The sequence below is a fragment of the Rhinopithecus roxellana genome, chromosome 19 (assembly GCF_007565055.1).
Source record: "Rhinopithecus roxellana isolate Shanxi Qingling chromosome 19, ASM756505v1, whole genome shotgun sequence".
NCBI classification, from domain to species: Eukaryota; Metazoa; Chordata; class Mammalia; order Primates; family Cercopithecidae; genus Rhinopithecus; species Rhinopithecus roxellana.
In genome coordinates, this window is record NC_044567.1 from 14,026,072 (window position 1) to 14,049,057 (window position 22,986).

A 22,986-nucleotide genomic window follows, 5' to 3' on the forward strand; every position below is an offset into this window, starting at 1 on the left:
GGCCCCATTTGAGGTTTTTTTGGCAAAACAAAATGGCCAGTGTTTAAAATGCAGGAAACTCTGGGACAAAGGCATTTTTCAGGAGACTCAAGCAGCAAACGAAGTTCAGCAGAGATTCCACTAAATAGGAAGGAGGAGATGCATGATGGCTTCATGGAATGAATCACATCTGGTTTGATTTCAGGTAGAAGATGAGACGGTTTTGTGCAATATTCCCTACATGGGAGATGAAGTGAAAGAAGAAGATGAGACTTTTATTGAGGAGCTGATCAATAACTATGATGGGAAAGTCCATGGTGAAGAAGGTAGCGGTACTGAAGTCTTTGGGAGAAAATTTTGTTAGAATCAGGCCTCTTGTTTGGTACCTCATCATCTCGCCATCTTGCTTTTATCTTCTGCCCCATGGGGCACACACTGAAGAATATTTCAATATCATCACATTACTGGGAGTTAATTTTTTTTTTTGAGACGGAGTTTTACTTTAATTGCCGAGGCTGGAGTACAGTGGTGCAATCTCAGCTCACTGCAATCTCTGCTTCCTGGTTTCAAGCAATTTTCCTGCCTCAGCCTCCGAAGCAGCTGGGACTACAGGTGTCTGCCACCACGCCCAGCTAATTTTTGTATTTTTAGTAGAGATGGGGTTTCACCATGTTGGTCAGGCTGGTCTTGAACTCCTGACCTCAGGTGATCCACCCACCTTGGCCTCCCAAAGTGCTGGGATCACAGGCATGAGCCACCATGCCTGGCCCAATTTTTGTATTTTTATTTTTTTTAGAGACAGGATCTTACTCGGTCACCCAGGCTGGAATGCAGTGGCACAATCATAGCTTATTGTAGCCTCAACCTCCTGGGCTTAAGTGATTTTCCCGCTTCAGCCTCCTGGGGGGCTGGGACTACAGGTGCACTCCACCACATCTGGCTTTTTTTTTTTGTTTTGAGACAGAGTCTTGTTCTGTCACCCAAACTGGAGTGCAGTGGTGTAGTCTCGGCTCACTGCAAGCTCTGCCTCCCAGGTTCACGCCATTCTCCTGCCTTAGCCTCCTGAGGTAGCTGGGACTACAGGTCCCCACCACCACGCCCGGCTAATTTTTTTGTATTTTTAGTAGAGACGGGATTTCACCTTGTGAACCAGGATGGTCTGTATCTTGTGACCTCATGATCCACCCACCTCAGCCTCCCAAAGTGATGGGATTACAGGCATGAGCCACCACGCCCGGCCCTGGCTTATTTTTAAAATTTTTTTGTAGAGATAGAGTCTCACCACATTGCCCAGGCCGGTCTTAAACTCCTGGCCTCAAGTAATTCTCCCACGTTGGCCTCCCAAAGTTCTGAGATTACAAGAGTGAGCCAACATGCCTGGTCCAAAATACCCTAGTTATTTCTTTTTTTCTATCTATCTTTTTTTTTTTTATTATTACCCTAGTTATTTCTGATTCAAGCAGCAGAAACAGAAATAAAAATTATGTAAAGTACCCTCGTTAAATTTTAAAAGGAGTTGGGACATAAAAGGATTATGTAGTAATCAGTGGCTGGAGAGAAAGTTTATTGTATAAATAAGTTTAATCTTAGGACTTAGTTTTCCATAAGTACATCCAAGATCATTTTGTTCTTTATTTCTCTTTCTCTGAGAATGGCAATGAGCCTTTCTGTCATACTTCTTTGATCCAGGCATCCCCTGGATGGTTTTAATAATCTGAATTTCCTAAAAGCAAGTGTTTGGATTTAGTTGTAATTCTAGAAAAGTCTGTCCATGTGGAAGAAATGGAAAGAGGAGAGGCTCCCCATCAATTTGTAAACCAACAGCCCCACCTGCTCTTTTGACAATTGTAGGCAATGTTGTGATGCTGTTGAACTACATTATTTGTCCACAGTGCCTCCTAGTGTTCAAAGACCTCCTAAATTGTAGTACATCTCCATAAAATACAATTTTAGGAAAAATTGCTGTATTTTAATTTAGAGACGTCATTACCGACTCATCAGCAGCAAAGCCAAGAGAATTTTCATTTTATTATTTTTTCTCTGCCCTACCGGAGATTGTTTGGACAAACTTTCATGAGATTTTGAACCAGAAATTCAGAGTTGACTTGTGACTGAGGAAGTGAAGTTCTTCAGTAAGAATAAAGCCTATGGCTGGGCACAGTGGGTCACACCTGTAATCCCAGCACTTTGGGAGGCCGAGGCAGGCGGATCACCTGAGGTCAGGAGTTCGCGACCAGCCTGACATGGAGAAACCCTGTCTCTACTAAAATACAAAATTAGCTGGGGTAGTGGCACACGCCTGTAATCCCAGATACTTGCGAGGCTGAGGCAGGAGAGTCACTTGAACCCAGGAGGTGGAGGTTGCAGTGAGCCGAGATCGCCCCTCCAGCCTGGGCAACAAGAGCAAAACTCCGTCTTAAAAAAAAAAAAAAAGAATAAAGCCTATAGCTATATTCCTACTCTAGCCAGCTGCCCACTCCATGTGTAGTAGCCAGTCAAATGATTGTAATTTCCAGATCTCCCATGTGAAAATGTACACAATGTGACTTATCTGGGCCTCTAGAGTGAGCACAATAAAACCTGCCTAGGAGGACTAATGGAATGTGAAGTCACCACTGCTCATCCTTCGAATCCTCATGTTTCAGAGATGATCCCTGGATCCGTCCTGATTAGTGATGCTGTTTTTCTGGAGTTGGTCGATGCCCTGAATCAGTACTCAGATGAGGAGGAGGATGGGCACAATGACACCTCAGATGGAAAGCAGGATGACAGCAAAGAAGATCTGCCAGTAACAAGAAAGAGAAAGCGACATGCTATTGAAGGTACACAGCACTGGCTCCCTTATTCCGTTTTTAAAGTGACAGGGATAGGGAAGAAGGAAGAACTGGAAAGGTTTGTGGCCTATTAAAGGCTGTTGGTGCTTCTTGTTGGTTCACTTAAAAGGAGAACATGATCATTAACTGATAGCTTCAGATAGCTGTGACTTAGGTGAAGAAGAAAGTAGAAGAACTGACAGAATAATCATTGCTATTCATTTCTAATTATATGTGTTATGTGAAATTGGGATCATGCCAATTTATGTATATGTATATATCAAATTGTATATCCCTTTTTATTTAATCTTGTGAGTACTTTTCCATGTCACTGTTTACTTAATTTAAAATTTAATACCTTAATTATATTATATGTTATTTAATTATACACTATGTCCAGGGACATAGTGTATTCTCTTTTATTATATCATAATTATAATATCAGTCTAGTTCTTCAGCATCCACTTTATGATAGGATTCTTCTGTGTTCAGGTCTCTCCATGAACACTCTTTTCACCTCCAAATTCTTATTTTTATTTTTAAAATCTATTATTTATTATTTTTTTGAGACAGAGTCTTGCTCTGTCACCCAAGGTGGAGTGCAGTGACGCAATCTCGGCTCACGGCAGCCTCCGCTGCCCTGGTTCAAGCGATTATTGTGTGTCAGCCTTCCAAGTAGCTGGGACTACAGACACGCGCCACCACACCCGGCTAAGTTTTGTATTTTTAGTAGAGTTGAGGTTTCACCATGTTGGCCAGGCTGGTCTCAAACTCCTGGCCTCAAGTGATCTGCCCCCTTGTACTGCCCTTCCCAAAGTACTGACTGGGATTACAGGCGTGAGCCACCTCACATCCAGATTCTAATTGGGACGGTGGATTTTGTGGTTAGTATGTAGACTACTCTAACTTCCTTATTTACTGGTAGCCTATATCAGATAAGTTCAGATAGCACTGATGTTTATGTATCTCCAAACAATCAGTGGTTAGGTAACAAAGCAGCTCTAATCAAAATGCTGCGACAAAAGGAAAAAAGATCGCACAGATTTGTTTGCATGTTCTGATCATCGCACTCAGGAGCTTTTTGTCATTTTCAATTCAGGCAACAAAAAGAGTTCCAAGAAACAGTTCCCAAATGACATGATCTTCAGTGCAATTGCCTCAATGTTCCCTGAGAATGGTGTCCCAGATGACATGAAGGAGAGGTAGGGAAAGTTGTCCCACTTAGGCTGTATACAGAGTGCTCGGGACAAAACCTTTATTCCCTCCTAATTTTTGGTTAGTAAAAAGCTTTGTTTATGGTAAGGGCATTATGATTTGCCTGCACTTGGATTATTTTTGCTTACTCAATGACCTCTGAATGCCCCCCTTACTATATTAAGGGCCATCATATACTGGCTTTTGAGTGGGTTTGGGCAGAGAACTTTTACTCTGCCATTTTTCTGGAGAGTTACTCCAGCACCATCTTATCAAATCCTTCCCTCCCCTTACTTTCCAACATTTGCCCAACCCAGCATAATTACAATGGTGTACCCACTTTAGTTATCTACCATTCTCTTATCAACTAGACCTATAAAAAACACCCATCCTCCCTTGGCAGACCATGGGTGGGCTACTGTCAGTACCCAATCTGTATTTCCTCAGTGGAGGCGGTCCCTTGGAGGAACTCTTATTTCTCTTTTCTTAAATAGGTATCGAGAGCTAACAGAGATGTCAGACCCCAATGCACTTCCCCCTCAGTGCACACCCAACATCGATGGCCCCAATGCCAAGTCTGTGCAGCGGGAGCAATCTCTGCACTCCTTCCACACACTTTTTTGCCGGCGCTGCTTTAAATACGACTGCTTCCTTCACCGTGAGTGGGGCTATTCTGTTTGAAATGCTCTCCTCTCTTCCATCCCCAGCCACTATTTCCTTCTCTTTGTTCTGGTTTCTCGTCTAGAGTTCCTGGCTTCTGTTCTGACGTTTTACAAAGGGCCAGTTCTATTTTCCCTTGTTCAATTATGGTGCAACATGCTCTGCATGATCGAGACAGACTCACCAGCAATATATCTGTCCCTCAGGACCTCCTAGCTTTGAAAGCGTTGTGTTGGCATCAGAAATGACTGAATTTTGTGCACCCTGATAGTAGCTGTTTATATCAAATTCTAACTCCTACAATAGCTCTCTAATTCAATTTTGTTTTTCCCCATCTTGTCAAGTGGATAGACCACTGGCAACAAGACAGTTTTTGTTTTCCAGCTTTTCATGCCACCCCTAATGTATATAAACGCAAGAATAAAGAAATCAAGATTGAACCAGAACCATGTGGCACAGACTGCTTCCTTTTGCTGGTACGTTCTTAAGCTGTTCTGGCATTATTAACTTCATTGAAGATTGAGCAGGAAATGGTCCTTAGGCTTTTTGCCTCTGGGAACACAAGCCACGTGAGCCAGTACGTAGCACTCTGGGGGTCATATAGCACAAATAAAACATGGTTTTTGCTCTTAAGGAGCTCCCCAGTTACTGTGGGACCGCTCTTAAGGAACTCCCCAGACATGGTAGGACTATAAAGTTAGTCTGATGGAGTGCAGATTCAAAAATCATTAAAGGCTTGCCTGCGCTAAATATCATCTGCTTAGATTTCAGAGCCTAAAACTGTATTGTTAGAATTGGAGCAAAGTGTGTGCCGGGGGGGTGCGTACGCTCTCTAGTTTCTTTGCTATCTTCTTATAAACACATATAACTATGAGACGAATAGCACGAGATGATGCTGATGTATTGTGATTGACCAGATGGACCCTTCCCTGATGGACAGACCTTATGAAGCAGCATAAATAGCCTGGCATACCTGTGGGGAGGCAATATACTGACAGCTAGAAGGAAATAGATCAACTGGACTTGCCAAAGACACAGTTTGGCTTTTTATACAATAGGATGAGCCTAGGCGATGAGTAAAATACCTTGATAAAATTTCTGCTACCTATTAAAATTATACAGCCAGCCAAGGGTTTTGGAACTATCTTTAGTGGGATAGTAGACGGAAAGATGGTAGAGAATGCTGTTGGGCACACGTGCAAAATGGGCCGTACAGTAAAAGCAAAAGAATAGACGTTATTGGGTTTATTTTTTTCCTAATGTGTATTGACTTCTTCCTATGTGCCAAGTACCATAGTAGGCCCTTAACATACCTTATCTTATTCTCATCCTGTAACAGTGTCATGAGGTAGAGGAAACTATGGATTACAGAAGTTATATATTTTGCCTAAAGTTTGTTGATAAGTCAGTGGTATGGCAGTTATGAAATTCAAGCCAGGGTCTAACTCCACAGGTCATGCTTTTAAAATTACTCCATGTTTTTCAGCCAGGCGTGGTAGTGCACACCTGTAATTCCAGCACTTTGGGAGGCCGAGGAGGGTGGATCACCTGAGGTCGGGAGTTTGAGACCAGCCTGGTCAACATAGTAAAACCCTGTCTCTACTAAAAATACAAAGTTAGCCAGGTGTGGTGACACATGCCTGTAGTCCCAGTTACTTGGGAGGCTGAGACAGGAGAATTGCTTGAACCCAGGAGGTGGAGGCTGCAGTGAGCTGAGATCATGCCACTGCACTCCAGCCTGGGTGAAATGGTGAGATTTCATCTCAAAAAATAATAATAATAAAATGAAATTACTCCATGCTTTAAAAAAATATATACCATGTTATGTCAACATACCAGCATTTATATAGGGCAAAAGGGCATTGCCCTTCTCACAGGAGTCACCCTGATACCCTGTACATGTATTACAAAGATGCTGCCAATGCCTGAAATGTATGCATGTTTAACTTACAGAGATATGTATGCACAGTTTTTCTTTTATTGCGTTTTAGGTTTGAGTTCATATTAAATATAATGCTGGACTATTTTCCCCCAACTGTGTATTAAGAACATTTTCAATCATGCAGAGTTGAAAGATACCTTCTTCCTGGATTTGATAACATTTTTTTCTATATCTCCTTTCTCCATATATTTGTGTATGTATATCTTTTGCTGAACCATTTGACAATAAGTTGCAGACATTGTGATGCTCATTTGGTAAATGTTTCAGCATAAAGACATTCTCTTACATAACCACATTATTACACCTAGGACAATTAACAAAAATTGTATAATATCCTTTACTACCCATTCTATTAATATATTTCAGCTGTACTAAGAATAGCTAATTTTGTGTTTTGTTTTGTTTTGTTTCCAAACCAGGATCATCCAGTCAGGCATCATATTTGTTTTTTTTTTTTTTTTTTTTTTTTTGAGACAGAGTTTCGTTCTTGTTGCCCAGGCTGGAGTGCAATGGTGCAATCTCGGCTCACCACAACCTCTGCCTCCCAGGTTCAACTGATTCTCCTGCCTCAGCCTCCCAAGTAGCTGGGATTACAAGCATGTGCCACCATACCCAGCTAATTTTTGTGTTTTTAGTAGAGACAGGGTTTCTCCATGTTGGTCAGGCTGGTCTTGAACTCCCGACCTCAGGTGATCAACCTGCAGGGCCTCCCAAAGTGCTGGGACTACAGGCGTAATAAGGCCTCTAGCCTTATTAGTTCCAGGCTGGTTGTCTTGTAGGATGACCCACACCCTGGATTTATCTATTGTTTTTTCACAGTGTCATTTCTTTGTTCTTCTGTCTCCTCTTCCTTATAACCTAGAAATTAGGTCTGGAAACTTGATTTTATTTATGTTAAAATGTTTGACCATTATATGAAAATGGTGGCTCATGCCTGTAATCCCAGCAATTTGGGGGGCTGAGGCAGGTGGATAGCTTGAGCCCAGGAGTTCGAGACCAGCCTGGGCAACATGGCAAAACCCCATCTCTACAAAAAATACAAAAATTAGCTGGGCTTGGTGGTGTGCACCTATAATCCCAGCTACTTGGGAGGCTGAGGTGGGAGGATCACTTGAGCCTAGAAGGTCAAGACTGCAGTGAGCTGAGATCATGCTACTGTACTTACTTGGCTAGGTGACAGAGCAAGACTCTGTCTAAAAAAAAAAAAAAAATATATATATATATATATATATATATGTTTAAAATAGTATAAGTGATACTGTATACTTCACACACACCATAGGCACATAATATCAGGCTCAGTTAATTTCAAAACTTCTCTTTTGGAATTTCCTTTAGGCCCTACTGTATATTATTCCAAATTCCAAATATCCTCAATGATGGTTAACCTGTTTTTTTTTTTCATTTTATTACTCAAAAAAAGCTTCATTTTTAAATTGAGTTTTCTGACTCTGTGCCTTCAACACTTCCACAACAATTTTCTGCTCCTCAATAAGGAGCGCACACTTGCTTCTGTACCAATACATTCAGCACACATGGATACACCACAGGCCCTGCTGACGTGCTTTTTTGTTTTGGACAATCTCATAGGAACTTTAGGTCTCATAGCACAAACCCCTCGAAGTCTGCTGGGCACACTCCACATGCAGATTTCAGTGCTTTCCCAACCCTCTTGGTATAAAGGTAATCAGTTATATTACCAGGGGCTCAGGAGAGCCTGGTTTTGTTAAAGGCTGTATTGTAGAAAAGCCTACATGTATGTCAAATGCTGGACCATTCTGAGTGCCTCTAGACAATGTCCCTGGAAGATAAACCTTTATTTTGTAGAAATAGATTTAGTTTTCAGAAACAGCTAGGAAGTCTTTGAAAACCAAGTCTGATGAGAATATATTGATGATCTAGCTGAGTGATAATTATTTCATTTTTTTAAAAAGGGGGTGATAGCTGTAAAATAATGAAACAATGTTCTTCTGAGTTTCATACACAGATTTGGGAGGAAGTTTCAAAATTAAGTAGTAAGATTGTACAGATTAAGCATTACACATTTTATTAAGGAAACAGAGAAAGTATGGTAGAATGGAAAGAATAGTGGCCTAGGGAGACAAGGAGCCCTGATTCCTATACCCCTCTGGAACTATTAGCTACATACTCTCAAGCTAGTTTTTTCCCCTCTCTGAATCTCATTTCTTCATCCATAGGAGAATGTGTTCTCAAATTCCAAACAACTAACACGCAAGTTAATTTTAGATACAACTCACAGGAAAATTGAAGACACAGATGCATAGATTATATCTTTTTTAAGATTATAGGACATTAGCTGGGCATGGGGGCATGTGCGTGTGGGCCTAATTACTTGAGAGGCTGAGGCAAGGGAATCACTTGAGTCCAGGAATTCGAGGCTGCAGTGAGTCATGAACAGGCCACTGCACTCCAGCCTGGGCAACAGAGAGGGACCCTGTCTCACACACACACACAAAAAGATTATAGGACAACTCTTTTTTTTTTTTTTTTTGAGGCGGAGTCTCGCTCTATCGCCCGGACTGGAGTGCAGTGGCCAGATCTCAGCTCACTGCAAGCTCCACCTCCCGGGTTTACGCCATTCTCCTGCCTCAGCCTCCCGAGTAGCTGGGACTACAGGCGCCCGCCACCTCGCCCGGCTAGTTTTTGTAGTTTTAGTAGAGACGGGGTTTCACCGTGTTAGCCAGGATGGTCTCGATCTCCTGACCTCGTGATCCGCCCGTCTCGGCCTCCCAAAGTGCTGGGATTACAGGCTTGAGCCACCGCGCCCGGCCTAGGACAACTCTTTTGTGAAAAAATATGTTTTTGAGTTTTGTTAATCAGCTCTCTCATTGTTACATGATCATACTTATTATATGGTACAGAGAAAGAGAAAAGACACTATTACTGTATTTAAGCACAGATGTTGTAAAAATGAAGGTTTGTGATGATGAGATCAACATGGTGACTCTGGGCCTGTTCCTATTTCCTGTCTGTAATGTGTCCACTGCAGGAAGGAGCAAAGGAGTATGCCATGCTCCACAACCCCCGCTCCAAGTGCTCTGGTCGTCGCCGGAGAAGGCACCACATGGTCAGTGCTTCCTGCTCCAACGCCTCAGCCTCTGCTGTGGCTGAGACTAAAGAAGGAGACAGTGACAGGGACACAGGCAATGACTGGGCCTCCAGTTCTTCTGGTACGATGAACAGAAAATGAAGACTTTTTCTTTCCATGCAAGGACTCTGGTAAACCCAGGATCACTGCCTGACACTTAACTTTACTACCTCTTAAAAATTATAAATCCTTTCTACAAGTTTTGTAAACAGTAAAGATGGGGAATGTTTTCTTTTCTTTCTTTCTTTTTTTTTTTTTTTTTTGAGACAGTCTCTCGCTCTGTCGCCCAGGCTGGAGTGCAGTGGCACTATCTTGGCTCGCTGCAACCTCCACCTCCCAGGTTCAAGTGATTCTCCTGCCTCAGCCTCCCAAGTAGCTGGGATTATGGGCGCCTGCCACCACACCTGGCTAATTTTTATATTTTTAGTAAAGACGAGGTTTCGCCATGTTGGCCAGGCTGTTCTTGAACTCCTGACCTCAGGTGATCCTCCTGCCTCGGCCTCCTAAAGTGCTGGGATTACAGGTGTGAGCCACCCCGCCTGGCTAATTTTTGTATTTTTTAGTAGAGACAGGGTTTCGCCATGTTGCCCAGGCTGGTCGTAAACTCCTGAGCTCAAGGAATCCACCCATCTCAGCCTCCCAAAATGCGGGGATTACAGGCGTGAGTCACCATGCCTGACCTAAAGATAGGGAATATTTTCATTCCTAACTATTATACTACCTTTAAAGCAGAATGAAGTACTTCTGAGTTTGTGACAAACTACTGATGACAACTGCATTCTACCTTCTTCTGATTCTGTTATTTCTTCCCTTCTCAGAGGCTAACTCTCGCTGTCAGACTCCCACAAAACAGAAGGCTAGTCCAGCCCCACCTCAGCTCTGTGTAGTGGAAGCACCCTCGGAGCCTGTGGAATGGACTGGGGCTGAAGAATCTCTTTTTCGAGTCTTCCATGGCACCTACTTCAACAACTTCTGTTCAATAGCCAGGCTTCTAGGGACTAAGACGTGCAAGCAGGTACTGTCTGAAAGCAGCAGAACAAATGGGCCCCTCCTTTCACATGTTGCTCTGTCCAGCCCTTTGTCATCTTATTAGGCTGTGTGTCTGGAGAGAAGTTGTCTTAAGTTCAGTCCCTGATGAGCCTGTGCATCTGTGAGTTTCCCAAACATGGTCCTTCTGCAAGTGCCAGGCCTAATGATGTTTGGGGACCTGCCTCCTCCTTGCTGAATGCTCATTTCTGTCTGGCCTCTATTTAATGCTTCTGGGTCCTGCACTCTTTTATTTCTGTTTTTTGGCTCCGGCCTCCTTTCTAAATGTGGACCGCTTTCTTAGAAGGGAATCCCAGGTCTTTCTGTGGCTCTTTTAGCACGCATACTGCTGCAGCTGCCACTCCCTCCACCACTCCACCAGCCTCCTCAGTCATTTTATTCTCCACATTTTCTATCACTAGATTCTCTTCATTTTATCTTTGAGACAGGGTTTCGCTCTGACACCCAGGCTGGAGTGCAGTGGCATGATCATAGCTCACTGCAACCTCTGCTTCCTGGGTTCAAGCAATCCTCTCCCCTCAGCCAACCAAGTAGCAGGGACTACAGGTGCAGGCCACTATGCCTAGCTAATTTGGTTTTTTGTTGTTGTTGCTGTTGTTTTTTGAGACAGAATCTTGCTCTGTTGCCCAGGCGGGAGTGCAGTGGCATAATCTTGGCTTACTGCAACTTCCGCCTTCCAAGTTCAAGTGATTCTTCTGCCTCATCCTCCCAAGTAGCTGAGATTACAGGTGTCTGCCACCACACCCAGCTAATTTTTTTTTTTTGTTTTATTTTTTTGAGACGGAGTCTTGGTCTGTTGCCCAGGCTGGAGTGCAGTGGTGTGATCTCAGCTCACTGCAGCCTCCGCCTCCCAGATTCAAGTGATTGTCCTGCCACAGCCTCCCGAGTAGCTGTGATTACAGGCATGCACCACCACGCCTGGCTAATTTTGTATTTTTAGTAGAGATGGGGTTTCACCATGTTGGCCAGGCTACTCTCAAGCTCCTGACCTCAGGTGATCCACCCACCTCGGCATCCCAAAGTGCGGGGATTACAGGCGTAAGCCAACGTGCTTGGGCATTTTTGTATTTTTTTTTAGTAGAGATGGGGTTTTACCATGTTGGCCAGGCTGGTCTCAGACTCCTGACTTCAAGTGATCGACCCACCTCAGCCTCCCAAGCCCAGCTAATTCTTAAATATTTTGTAGAGACGGTGTTTCACCATGTTGCCCAGGCTGATCTTGAACTTAGGCTCAAGCCATCCACCTGCCTCAGCCTTCCAAAGTGCTGGAATTAAGATGTGAGCCACCACTAGATTTTGGCGATCACTAGATTTTCTAATTATCACCCCCAATAGCTGGGCCTGGACCTCAGCCTTCTCACTCATACCATCACGAGAAACACAGTTGACAGCAGCCACTGATGCTCCGGAGACAGGAAAAGACCACAGTGAGAAGACAGACTGAAGAACAGGAACAGGGAGGCAGGTGTCAGGGCCAGCACGTCCAATAGGAAAGGAACCCCAGTGCTTTGGCTTCCTAGCTTCTGAGAGGAGACTCTGTGGCCTCTACTTCGTGTTTCCTGTGCTGAGAACAATTAATAGGACCATGGACCGGGCGAGGTGGCTCACACCTAGAATTCTAGTGCTTTGAGAAGCCATGGTGGGAGGATCGCTTGAAGCCAGGATTTCAGGACCAGTGTGGGCAACAAAGTGAGACCCTGTCTCTACAAAAAAAAAAAAAAAAAAAAGCCATGTACCTGTAGTCCTAGTACTCAGGAGGCTGAGGTAGGAAGATGGCTTGAGCCCAGGAGTTCTAGACTACAGTGAGCTATGAAGGCACCACTGCACTCTAGCCTGGCCAAGAGTGTGAGACCCTCTCTCTTAAAAAAAAAAAAAAAAAGAACCATGAGCTGAAGTGCCCTTTGCTTTCATTTTGGAGCTCATACCTATTTCCCTGAGTCACAGGTTCTCAATGTAACCATCTATGGATTTGTATGCAAAAATATTCTTGTCTGTATTTTCCTGAGAATATTTACAGTTTCAAGGATCCCCCCAAAGGGCCAATAGCCCCAACAAAGAAAAGGAAAAACTAAAAACCAGTGCTTTAAGAGAAAAAACTCATCCTATTGAAATGGCCAAAGCTCTGGCATATTTATACCAACAGAGGGAGCTAATATTTAGCCCACTGAAACCATTCCTGTTCTGTCCTGTCCTGCCTTACACTCAGTTACACAAGGCACAGAGTTGCCCTTCCTAAAAAGAAGATACTGTTGGTCACAATCAGCCCGCTCTTCTACCCGTGGCTTGGTAGAAAGAGTAGGTGACAGCTTCTGGCCAGGGGTGGTGTTACTGTGCTCAGTATTTCTCCTTTCCTGAGTCAGGATAAATAATTAGGAATGAACTTCAGAGCCAGTGACCCAATCTCCCAATGGCACTCTGTCTCTCCCTGACTGACAAGAGGCTCAGTCAGCTGCCTGATTTCCTCAGAACCCTCCCAAGACCAGCACCCAGTTGGGCCACTTACCTGACCCCCTTGCTCGAGGAGTGACAGGCCCTGTTGGATTTCTCTTCCAGGTCTTTCAGTTTGCAGTCAAAGAATCGCTTATCCTGAAGCTGCCAACAGATGAGCTCATGAACCCCTCACAGAAGAAGAAAAGAAAGCACAGGCAAGGGTTGGACAAAGTGTTTTGTTTTACAGCCAGGCTGTTCCCTGTGCTCTGACCTCCCCTTGGAGTTCCCATCTGCCTCCCTCTTTAGCAACCGTACAGGCTGTGTAAGCCCATCAGCCTGGCATCACATGACTGAGAGCCAGCCTTCTGAGTGCTCCCCAAGGGTCTGTGCCTTGGATCAGCCCTCTGCTTGTCCCCAGGTGCTGTGGACCATGACATAACTGGCTGTTTTTCTATTTAAGCTCCTGGCCAATAGGACATGAGCTAGCCTCATGGCTCCACTCTGAAGCCATTTCTCCGTGTTGGTTTAATTACCACCTTACCCATTTCTCAACTCTGACCAGAGTTTATTTATTTGTTTGGTTTGTGTTGCTTTTCTGAGTTACATAATAACACTGTCTTCTAGCTAGCCTTTACTTAGGTTAGAAGTTTTTTAAAAAAATTCTGTACCCTGGCTCTGTTCCCTAATGACTATCACCTATCAGAGGAAGGAGCTGACACCACTTCTAGATACAGAAGGAAATCTCTGTGACTGCTCCCTTTCAGTTCTTTGGGAGAAGATTCCTGAAAGGCCTTCCCACCTCCCCATCTTGAAACTCCCCCATATGTCCACCTCCACAAAGACAAAGGGAGAGATGAGGAGACAAACAATAGCTTTATGATAGACCGCTAGGCTTGGGCTTTCTTTTGTTTCTGTGTTGTGTTCTTTTATATTATTTGCTCGTTTGGGAGGGGTTGTGTTTAAGTTTAAATCTTGTAGCACAGGCCAGCTGGATTTAGGATGGACTCTTGCTTCTGTGTACCAAAGTCGTCTTGTTGAGGGGTTTGGGAAGATACTCCCCAGTCATCAAACACAGTCCCTCAGAGCAAGTCACGTTGTCATTTACCTGCATTTACAGAGCTCCCTAGAGCCGTGACTGAGACCTATCCTTCCTGTCTTTTTCAGATTGTGGGCTGCACACTGCAGGAAGATTCAGCTGAAGAAAGGTAAGTTCTACCAGGGCATTCTTCAGCAGTTCAGCCTTACCCTGTGGTCATCACCCTACCCCACCTCCAGCTGCACTTGTTGACCCTGTGCCACTTCCGCAGATTGCAGAATTCTCTGCAGCAACTGAGAACAGCTCAGCCTCTCACTGCAACTGAGAAGACCTCTTAGGAGGTAGCATTAGGGGCCTTGTGATTGGTGATTTTTCTTTTTTTTTTGAGATGGAGCCTTGCTGTGTCACCCAGGCTGGAGTGCAGTGGCACAATCTCGGCTCACTGCAACCTCTGCCTCCCAGCTTCAAGCCATTCTCCTGCCTCAGCTTCCCAAGTAGCTGGGATTACAGGCATGTATCACCACTCCTGGCTAATTTTTGTATTTTTAGTAGAGATGGGGTTTCACCATGTTGGCCAGGCTGGTCTCAAACTCCTGGCCTCAAATGATCCATCTGCCTTGGCCTCGCTGGGATTACAGGCATGTGCCATTGTGCCTGGCCAGTCTGTGACTTTTCTAGTGTGCCATTTGCTAGGTTCCAGACTTCATTTAATGTTTAGAATAGCTTCCCTATCACCTATCAAAGGAAGGAGCTGACACCACTTCTAGATACTTCTCTGCAGCATCTCCACATCCTCCCCACAAAGCAGACCACCCCATTGCAGCTTATGAATAACAGTCATCCCTGTCTTCTCACTTCAGGTGTTAAATGTGTGTCCAAGGAGATTGTTAGGACCAGCCTCCTCTGAATCAGGGCAGCTGGACACTTGGGAGGGAAGATAGCTGGAGCGTATGGTCACAGCAGCGTCTTCCTCTGTTCTCTCTCCTAGATAACTCTTCCACACAAGTGTACAACTACCAACCCTGTGACCACCCAGACCGCCCCTGTGACAGCACCTGCCCCTGCATCATGACTCAGAATTTCTGTGAGAAGTTCTGCCAGTGCAACCCAGACTGTAAGTGTGCTGCGTCTTCCCTATAATCTACCAAAACAGTTGGCACCAGTGCGCCCTAGGCTTGCCCCGTTCCTGTGCCCTTTACTACTTACGAGCCTTCTGATACTCTCTTTGCTGTGTTCTAGGGATTCTACAAATGAAATAAGTGCCTGAGTTCTAGAAGAGTCATTTCTGGAAAACGTTTAGGTTCATGATTGTAAAAGCAGCAATTACACAGAAATCAGATACTTTCCCAACTTTGTCTTCTAGGGGAGAATTAAGAAATGGGGGGGGCAGCAGGCGCAGCCACTCACGCCTGTAATCCCAGCACTTTGGGTGAGCAGATCACCTGAGGTCAGGAGTTCAAGACCAGCCTGGCCAACATGGCAAAACCCCATCTCTACTAAAAATAAAAAAAATTAGGCCAGGCGTGGTGGCTCTTGCCTGTAATCCCAGCACTTTGGGCGTGCGGATCACTTGAGATCAGGAGTCAAGACCAGCCTGGCCAACATGGTGAAACCCCGTCTCTATTAAAAATACAAAAATTAGCCAGACATGGTGGTGTATGCCTGTAGTCCCAGCTACTTGGGAGGCTGAGGCACAAGAATCGCTTGAACCCAGGGGGCAAAGGCTGCAGTGAGCCAAGATTGTGCCACTGCACTCCAGCCTGGGCAACAGGACAAGACTCTGTCTCAAAAAGAAAAGAAATGTGGGATTCTTTTTTTTTTTTTAAGTTACAGCCCCAGTTTCCCTTTTCTGGATACTGTTTAAAATTTTTTTTTAATTCAGATATTTTCTGTTTGTGATTCTGTGTATGTCTATTTTCATTTAATAGCTGGAGTTTTAATATCAGGTAGAAGACGGGGCCTGGATGTCAGCAGAGACATCCAGGTACTTATCTTTCACTTCTTATCCCACCATGCCCTTCCCAACTCAAAGCTGAGCAGTTTGATGGCAGTCCCCAGAGCTTGCAGAACTTGGTGCCCAGGCGGTTTTGCTGGAGGAAATACCTCCTAACCCATAGCAGATAGTGATCTTAGCCGCAGCAGAGAAGTGGTTGTGCTGGGTTGGGCAGTGGGTGGAGAAGGATAGCATAGAACGGATGCATTCTGTTCTCAAAATTATACTTGTTTTGATGGTGACATTTTGCCAGTGAAAAGCACTGATTTCATTTTCTCTGGGGTACTCTCCACCTCAGCAGGAGGGAGAAGTTTGTTGGGGAAATCTCTAGGGGACACTTACTATTATACCTGCTTTTTTTTATTATTATGCCTGCTTTTTTTTTATTTTTTAAATTTGTTTGAGACAGGATCTCAGCTCTGTTGCTCAGGATGGAGAGCAGTGGCACAATTATGGCTCACTGCAGCCTCAACCTCCCTGGCTCAAGCAATTCATCCCCCCACATCCGTCAAGGCTGGGACTGCAGGCATGTGCCACTACACCTGGCTATTTTTTTTTAAATTTTTGTGGAGACAGGGTCTCCCTATGTTGCCCAGCCTGGTCTTGAACTCCTGGGCTCAGGTGATTCTCCTGCCTTGGCCTCCCAAAGTGCTGGGATTACAGGCATGAGCCACCATGCCTGACCACACCTGCTTTTTTGACTCAAAGGCATGAATGTTTGAAGCACTCAGTTCTCTATGGACAAAACTTGTGTATTTGATTATTGGGAAGGGAGCTTCCTCTTATTTTGCCAAACATCCTTGAACACAAAAAAATTACTCCTTTGCTGTCCCTTGAGTCAACCACAAGCCCCAGTATTAGCTTATTTCCCTTCTAAGACTTACCTGTCTTCCCTTCCCAGGTCAGAATCGTTTCCCTGGCTGTCGCTGTAAGACTCAGTGCAATACCAAGCAATGTCCTTGCTATCTGGCAGTGCGAGAATGTGACCCTGACCTATGTCTCACCTGTGGGGCCTCAGAGCACTGGGACTGCAAGGTGGTTTCCTGTAAAAACTGCAGCATCCAGCGTGGCCTCAAGAAGGTGAGGCCTTTCCTCAGGACCCCACACCAGATAAAATGGAGGGGGAAGGAAGGAACGGTCCCAAGCATTCTCTTTCCACTGGTTCTTTTGAGGCTTTATATGTGAAAGTGCTTGATAAATCCTAAAAGACACATATTTACTGAATTAATAAAGGCTTCAGTCCCAGTAGGGTTTAGAAAAGTGGTTCCTGGCCAGGCTCACACCTGTAATCCCAGCACTTTGGGAGGCCGAGGCTGGCGAATCATGAGGTTAAGAGTTTGAGAATAGCCTGGCCAACATGATGAAACCCTGTCTCTACTAAAAATATAAAAATTAGCCAGGCATGGTGGTGCACGCCTATAATCTCAGCTACTCAGAAGGCTGAGGTAGGAGAATCATTGAACCCAGAAGGTAGAGGTTGCAGTGAGCCGAGATCACATCACTGCACTCCAGCCTGGGACAGAGTAAGATTCCATCTCCAAAAAAGAAAGAAAAGTGGTTCCTTGAACTGGCCAGACAAAAAGGAGCTGAGAGGTGTATGCACCTTTGGTGACGTCTATGTTTACCTCACACATCGCAGTGAACTCCTATAGACTAAGGCCCAGGAGGGCTCCATGGATAGGGGAGGAGATATCCTATTTCCGTTCATCACCACTTCCCATTTTCTTTTCTCCCCCAAGCAGAACAGAATGGCTTCGACGTTTTTGTGCTTTCAGATCCTCTTAACAGTTACTGGTTCTTTCTATCCCACCCCCACCACACACGTGCACATCCAGCACACACCCCCTACTCATGCACACCCTGTAGTCTGAGACTTGGCCCCCTCTTCCCCAGCACCTGCTGCTGGCCCCCTCAGATGTGGCTGGATGGGGTACCTTCATAAAGGAGTCTGTGCAGAAGAATGAATTCATTTCTGAATACTGTGGTGAGGTGAGTGCTATAGTTTTGGCCCACATTCTTACTCAGGGGAGACTGATGAGAAACTCTGATTTTCTGTGGGCCAGGCTTCTTTGAATTAATCTCTAAATAACTCAGCTGTGTTCTCACATGGCCTCTTGGGGAGATCCCACAGAACCGTTTGCAGTACTGAAACCACTGTTCAACTCTTTGGCAACTCCAGACACGAGATGAGGGGGGCTGTCTTCAGCCTTCAAACTGGTCGGCCTGGGTGGGAATTGGAACAGCATAACTTGAGCTTGCTGTCTTATGATTCTCATCGTGATACTCAGTAAGCACCCATGTGAGACACCACCCAGCCCTTTCTGGGGACAGGGCACCACGCCCTGAGCAGGCAGCCTGATACTCCTATTTGTTATTTGTCTATCTCTCTAGCTCATTTCTCAGGACGAGGCTGATCGTCGCGGAAAGGTCTATGACAAATACATGTCCAGCTTCCTCTTCAACCTCAATAATGGTATGAAGTCTCTTTGTCTTGTTCCAAGGTAGTCTTTTTTTTTTTCCTTTTTTTGAGACGGAGTCTTGCTCTGTTGCCCAGGCTGGAGTACAGTGGCATGATCTTGGCTCACTGCAACCTCTGCCTCCTGGGTTCAAGTGACTCTCCTGCCTCAGCCTCCTGAGTAGCTGGGACTACAAGCACCCGCCACCATGCCCAGCTAATTTTTTTGTATTTTTAGTAGAGACTGGATTTCCACCATGTTGGCCAGGCTGGTATCGAACTCCTGGCCTCAAGTGATCCACCCGCCTCGGCCTCCCAAAGTGCTGGGATTACAGGATTGAGCCACTGCGCCCAGCCCCAACGTGGTCTTTCTACCAGATCGCCCTTGCTGTAGTCCAAATGTAGATCAGCTCCAAATCTTCCAGCAGATGCACAGAACAAGGGGGCAGGATCACACTCGGGGATCCCACAGGCCACAGTGCCCTTGCTTTGGAAGAACCTCCATTTCTGGGTTCTGTTCGTAATAGGAGCACTGAGCACCTTTACCTGAGAAATCTCCCTGCCCGGTAGATGAGAAGATCCATAATTCAAAGAGGGGGGACCCAAAAGGAGAGCTCCCACACAAGGCTGAATTCTGAGGCTGCATGCTTTCCTCTGCTTCTGTTAGCACATTGGGCTTCAAAATTCCCATCAGACTAAAGTATTTGTTACTATTTAATTGATTTTAAATTCAGGCTGAGAAGCTGTGGAGTTGCCAGCGTGCTCATGGTTTTCCTTGATTTACTTTATACAGATTTTGTAGTGGATGCTACTCGGAAAGGAAACAAAATTCGATTTGCAAATCATTCAGTGAATCCCAACTGTTATGCCAAAGGTGAGTCCCAGTGACCTGGGAGGTGGGGCGGGCGATGGATGCCTCTTTAATGTGATTTCCATCCGTTGTTGAACCTTTTCCATAGCTGAGCTATTTTTTGTCCAGAGATAATCATGATTAATGTCTGGGATCATTTTAGGCCCCTCTCAATCTTAGTTTTATAATCTGCTTTTTTCAGCGAATACATCGTTAACACTTTCCCACAAACATGATTTAACCAGCCTGAGCAACATAGTGAGACCCATCTCACCAAATAATAATAGGCTGGGTGCGGTGGCTCATGCTTGTAATCCTAGCACTTTGGGAGGCCGAGGCAGGTGGATGACTTGAGGCCAGGAGTTCAAGACCAGCCTAGCCAACATGGTGAAACCCCATCTCTACTAAAAATACAAAAATCAGCTGGGCGTGGTGGTATGCACCTGTAGTCCCAGCTACTCAGGTGGCTGAGGCACAAGAATCACTTGAACCCTGGAGGCGGAGGTTGCAGTGAGCCAAGATCATGCCACTGCACTCCAGCTAGGGCAACAGAGCAAGATTCTGTCTCAAAAAAAAAAAAAAAAAAAAACCCACTAATAATAATAAAGATAATTTTTCTGCCATAATAACAGATCTAAAAGCCTAGAGGCAACTACCGTATTGACTACTTTGTAATTCCACTTAATTCATGTTTTCACTGGGAATTTGGAGAAAATCAACCCAGAAGCCTACTGGTTATTGACTTGGAGTTGGGTAGGAACCTAGCCTTGGGTTTATCCTGCTTGCAGTGGTCATGGTGAATGGAGACCATCGGATTGGGATCTTTGCCAAGAGGGCAATTCAAGCTGGCGAAGAGCTCTTCTTTGATTACAGGTGAGGTGCCAGTAATGGTCCTTGGGTTGTGGCCCTGGAACTGGAAAGAGTGGCATTGGAATAGATTTGGAGGCTCAGGGAGGGTAATGGGGATGGAGGAGAGTCTCCCGGTGAACAAGGCTGTGTCCCTTGTTCTGATATCTGGTGCCTTGCCTCAGAAGTGGGACCATTGTAAACAGCCGTTAAGGAGTGGGAGGGGAAGTGAAACGGAAGGGGACTCCGCCTTTTCAATCACAAAAGTCATGAGAGTAACCTGGTTCCTCCTCCCTGCTCTGGGACAGGTACAGCCAAGCTGATGCTCTCAAGTACGTGGGGATCGAGAGGGAGACCGACGTCCTTTAGCCCTCCCAGGCCCCATGGCAGCATTTATGGTAGCGGCACTGTCTTGGCTTTCATGCTCACACCACTGCTGCTCGAGTCTCCTGCACTGTGTCTCCCACACTGAGAAACCCCCCACCCACTCCCTCTGTAGTGAGGCCTCTGCCATGTCAAGTGGGCACAAAACTGTCTCAATGAGAGGGGAGACAGAGGCAGCTAGGGCTTGATCTCCCAGGAGAGAGTTGCAGAAATGGGAGACTTTCTCTGGCCTCAGAGGAAATGAGCACAGGCTGGAGTAGATGACTTATGTGTGATTTCATGTCGGCTCCCCAGGTTGTGGGCCTCAGGAATCAACTTAGGCAGTTCCCCACAAGCACTAGCCTGTAATTGTAGCTTTCCCCATCAGGCGTCCTTATGTCATTGGGGTGCAGGCAAACCTCTGTGATCCTAAGACCTGGAGAGGACAGGCTAAGTGAAGCGTGGTCCCTGGACCCTACAAGTGGTCTGGGTTAGAGGTGAGCCTGGCAGGCAGCACTGACTGAACTCAGAGGTAGACGGGTCACCTTACTACCTCCTCCCTTGTGCCAGGGCTCAAACTGAAAGAGTGGGTTCTAAATACAGGCATTCAAGGCTTGGGGAAGGAAAGCTATGCCATCCTTCCTTGGCCAGAGAGGGAGAACCAGCCAGATGATAGTAGTTAAACTGCTATGCTTGGGCCTAGGAGGCTTTGAAAAAGCCTTCTCTGTGTACTCTGGAGATAGATGGAGAAGTGTTTTCAGATTCCTGGGAGCAGACGCAAGTGCCCAGCTCCTCCAAAGTTCTGGCTTAGCAGCTGCAGGCAGGCATTATGCTGCTATTGAAGAAGCATTAGGGGTGTGCCTGGCAGGTGTGAGCACCCTGGCTCGCTGAATTTGTGGGTGTTTTCAGGCCTTCCATTCCCCATAGAGGCAAGGCCCAACGGCCAGTGTTGCTTATCTCTTCAGGGTAGGTGGGCACAGGCCTGGACTAGAGAGGAGAAAGATTGGTGTAATCTGCTTTCCTGTCTGTAGTGCCTGCTGTTTGGAAAGGGTGAGTTGGAGTATGTGTTCCGAGTTGGGTGAGAGGCTAAATTGCACGTGTTTAGGCTGGCATCCTGTGTGCAGGACATACTGGTGGAGGGTATGTAAAGTGGGAGAAGAAGCAGGTAGACCACCTATTCCAGGCTGTGGTGCCACCCTCTCTGGGATTCATGCAGAGCAAAGCACTTTAACCATTTATTTTAGAAGGTCTATAGATTGGGGTAGAGTTTGGGCTAAGGTCTCTAGGGTCCCTGCCCAAATCCCACTCCTGAGGGAGGGGGAAGAAGAGAGAGCGGGATATTCTCTTCCAGTCCTGTCTCATCTCCTGGGAGAGGCAGAGGAGCGAGCTTCACACAGAATTTCATGTGAATGGGGCCAGCAAGAGCTGCCCTGTGTCCATGGTAGGTGTGCCAGGCTGGCTGGGAACAAGGAATAGTGTGCTGGGTAGAAAGGGCGTGGGCGGGTATAGATTGGCCTGGGAGTGTTATAGTAGGGAGCAGGCTTCTTCCTTCTTTCTGAGACTCACAGCCCCCCTTCTTCCCACTCCACTGGTTGTCCCATGAAGGAAGAAGTGGGGTTCCCCCTGACCCAGCTGCCTCTTAGGGTTTGGTGTGAGACATGCACACACACTTACACGCTCGCTCTCACTCACCACACTGGAGGGCACACGTGCATCCCGCACTCAGCAACTCCTGACAGAAAGCTCTTCCCACCCAAATAGGCCAGGCCCCAGCATGATCCTGAAATCTGCATCTGCCATGGTTTGTATTCATTGTGCATATCAGGGATACCCTCAAGCTGGACTGTGGGCTCCAAATCACTCATAGAGGAGAAAACCAGAGAAAGATGAAGAGGAGGAGTTAGGTCTGTTTGAAATGCCAGGGGCTGGCCATGAGGAATAGGTGAAAAAAAACTTCACCAGCCTTTGAGAGACTAGACTAACCCTACCCTTCCCTCAGTGAGCAGAATCACTGTGGTCAGTCTCCTCCTGTCCCAGCTTCAGTTCATGAATACTCCTGTTCCTCCAGTTTCCCATCCTTTGTCCCTGCTGTCCTCCACTTTTAAAGATGGGTCTCAACCCCTCCCCACCACGTCATGATGGATGGGGCAAGGTGGTGGGGACTGGGGGAGCCTGGTATACATGCGGCTTCATTGCCAATAAATTTCACGCACTTTAAAAGTCCTGTGGCTTGTGACATCTTATCTGAATAAAGTGTTAGAATCCATTT

The 22,986-nt window shown here is 45.8% G+C and overlaps 1 protein-coding gene and 1 pseudogene across 3 annotated transcripts in view; one reads left to right on the forward strand and one right to left on the reverse strand.

The window, feature by feature from the left end:
• The window catches only part of EZH1 (enhancer of zeste 1 polycomb repressive complex 2 subunit), a 51,231-nt gene that overhangs the window by 22,791 nt on the left and 5,454 nt on the right, over positions 1 to 22,986 (forward strand). The window contains exons 6-21 of one of the 3 annotated variants that reach the window (XM_030922930.1): positions 185 to 305; positions 2,625 to 2,801; positions 3,892 to 3,994; positions 4,481 to 4,644; positions 5,031 to 5,122; positions 9,599 to 9,779; positions 10,516 to 10,712; positions 13,298 to 13,389; positions 14,339 to 14,379; positions 15,199 to 15,324; positions 17,105 to 17,283; positions 18,097 to 18,192; positions 18,595 to 18,676; positions 19,452 to 19,532; positions 20,297 to 20,381; positions 20,663 to 22,983. In XM_030922930.1, the coding sequence (XP_030778790.1) occupies positions 185 to 305; positions 2,625 to 2,801; positions 3,892 to 3,994; positions 4,481 to 4,644; positions 5,031 to 5,122; positions 9,599 to 9,779; positions 10,516 to 10,712; positions 13,298 to 13,389; positions 14,339 to 14,379; positions 15,199 to 15,324; positions 17,105 to 17,283; positions 18,097 to 18,192; positions 18,595 to 18,676; positions 19,452 to 19,532; positions 20,297 to 20,381; positions 20,663 to 20,723 (1,878 nt within the window). In that variant the 3' untranslated portion in view covers positions 20,724 to 22,983. Of the gene's footprint in view, positions 1 to 184; positions 306 to 2,624; positions 2,802 to 3,891; positions 3,995 to 4,480; positions 4,645 to 5,030; positions 5,123 to 9,598; positions 9,780 to 10,515; positions 10,713 to 13,297; positions 13,390 to 14,338; positions 14,380 to 15,198; positions 15,325 to 17,104; positions 17,284 to 18,096; positions 18,193 to 18,594; positions 18,677 to 19,451; positions 19,533 to 20,296; positions 20,382 to 20,662; positions 22,984 to 22,986 lie in introns of those variants that run through there. The other 2 variants (XM_030922932.1, XM_030922931.1) reach the window with 2 other exon arrangements.
• On the reverse strand, positions 7,998 to 8,365 carry LOC115894800 (annotated as a pseudogene).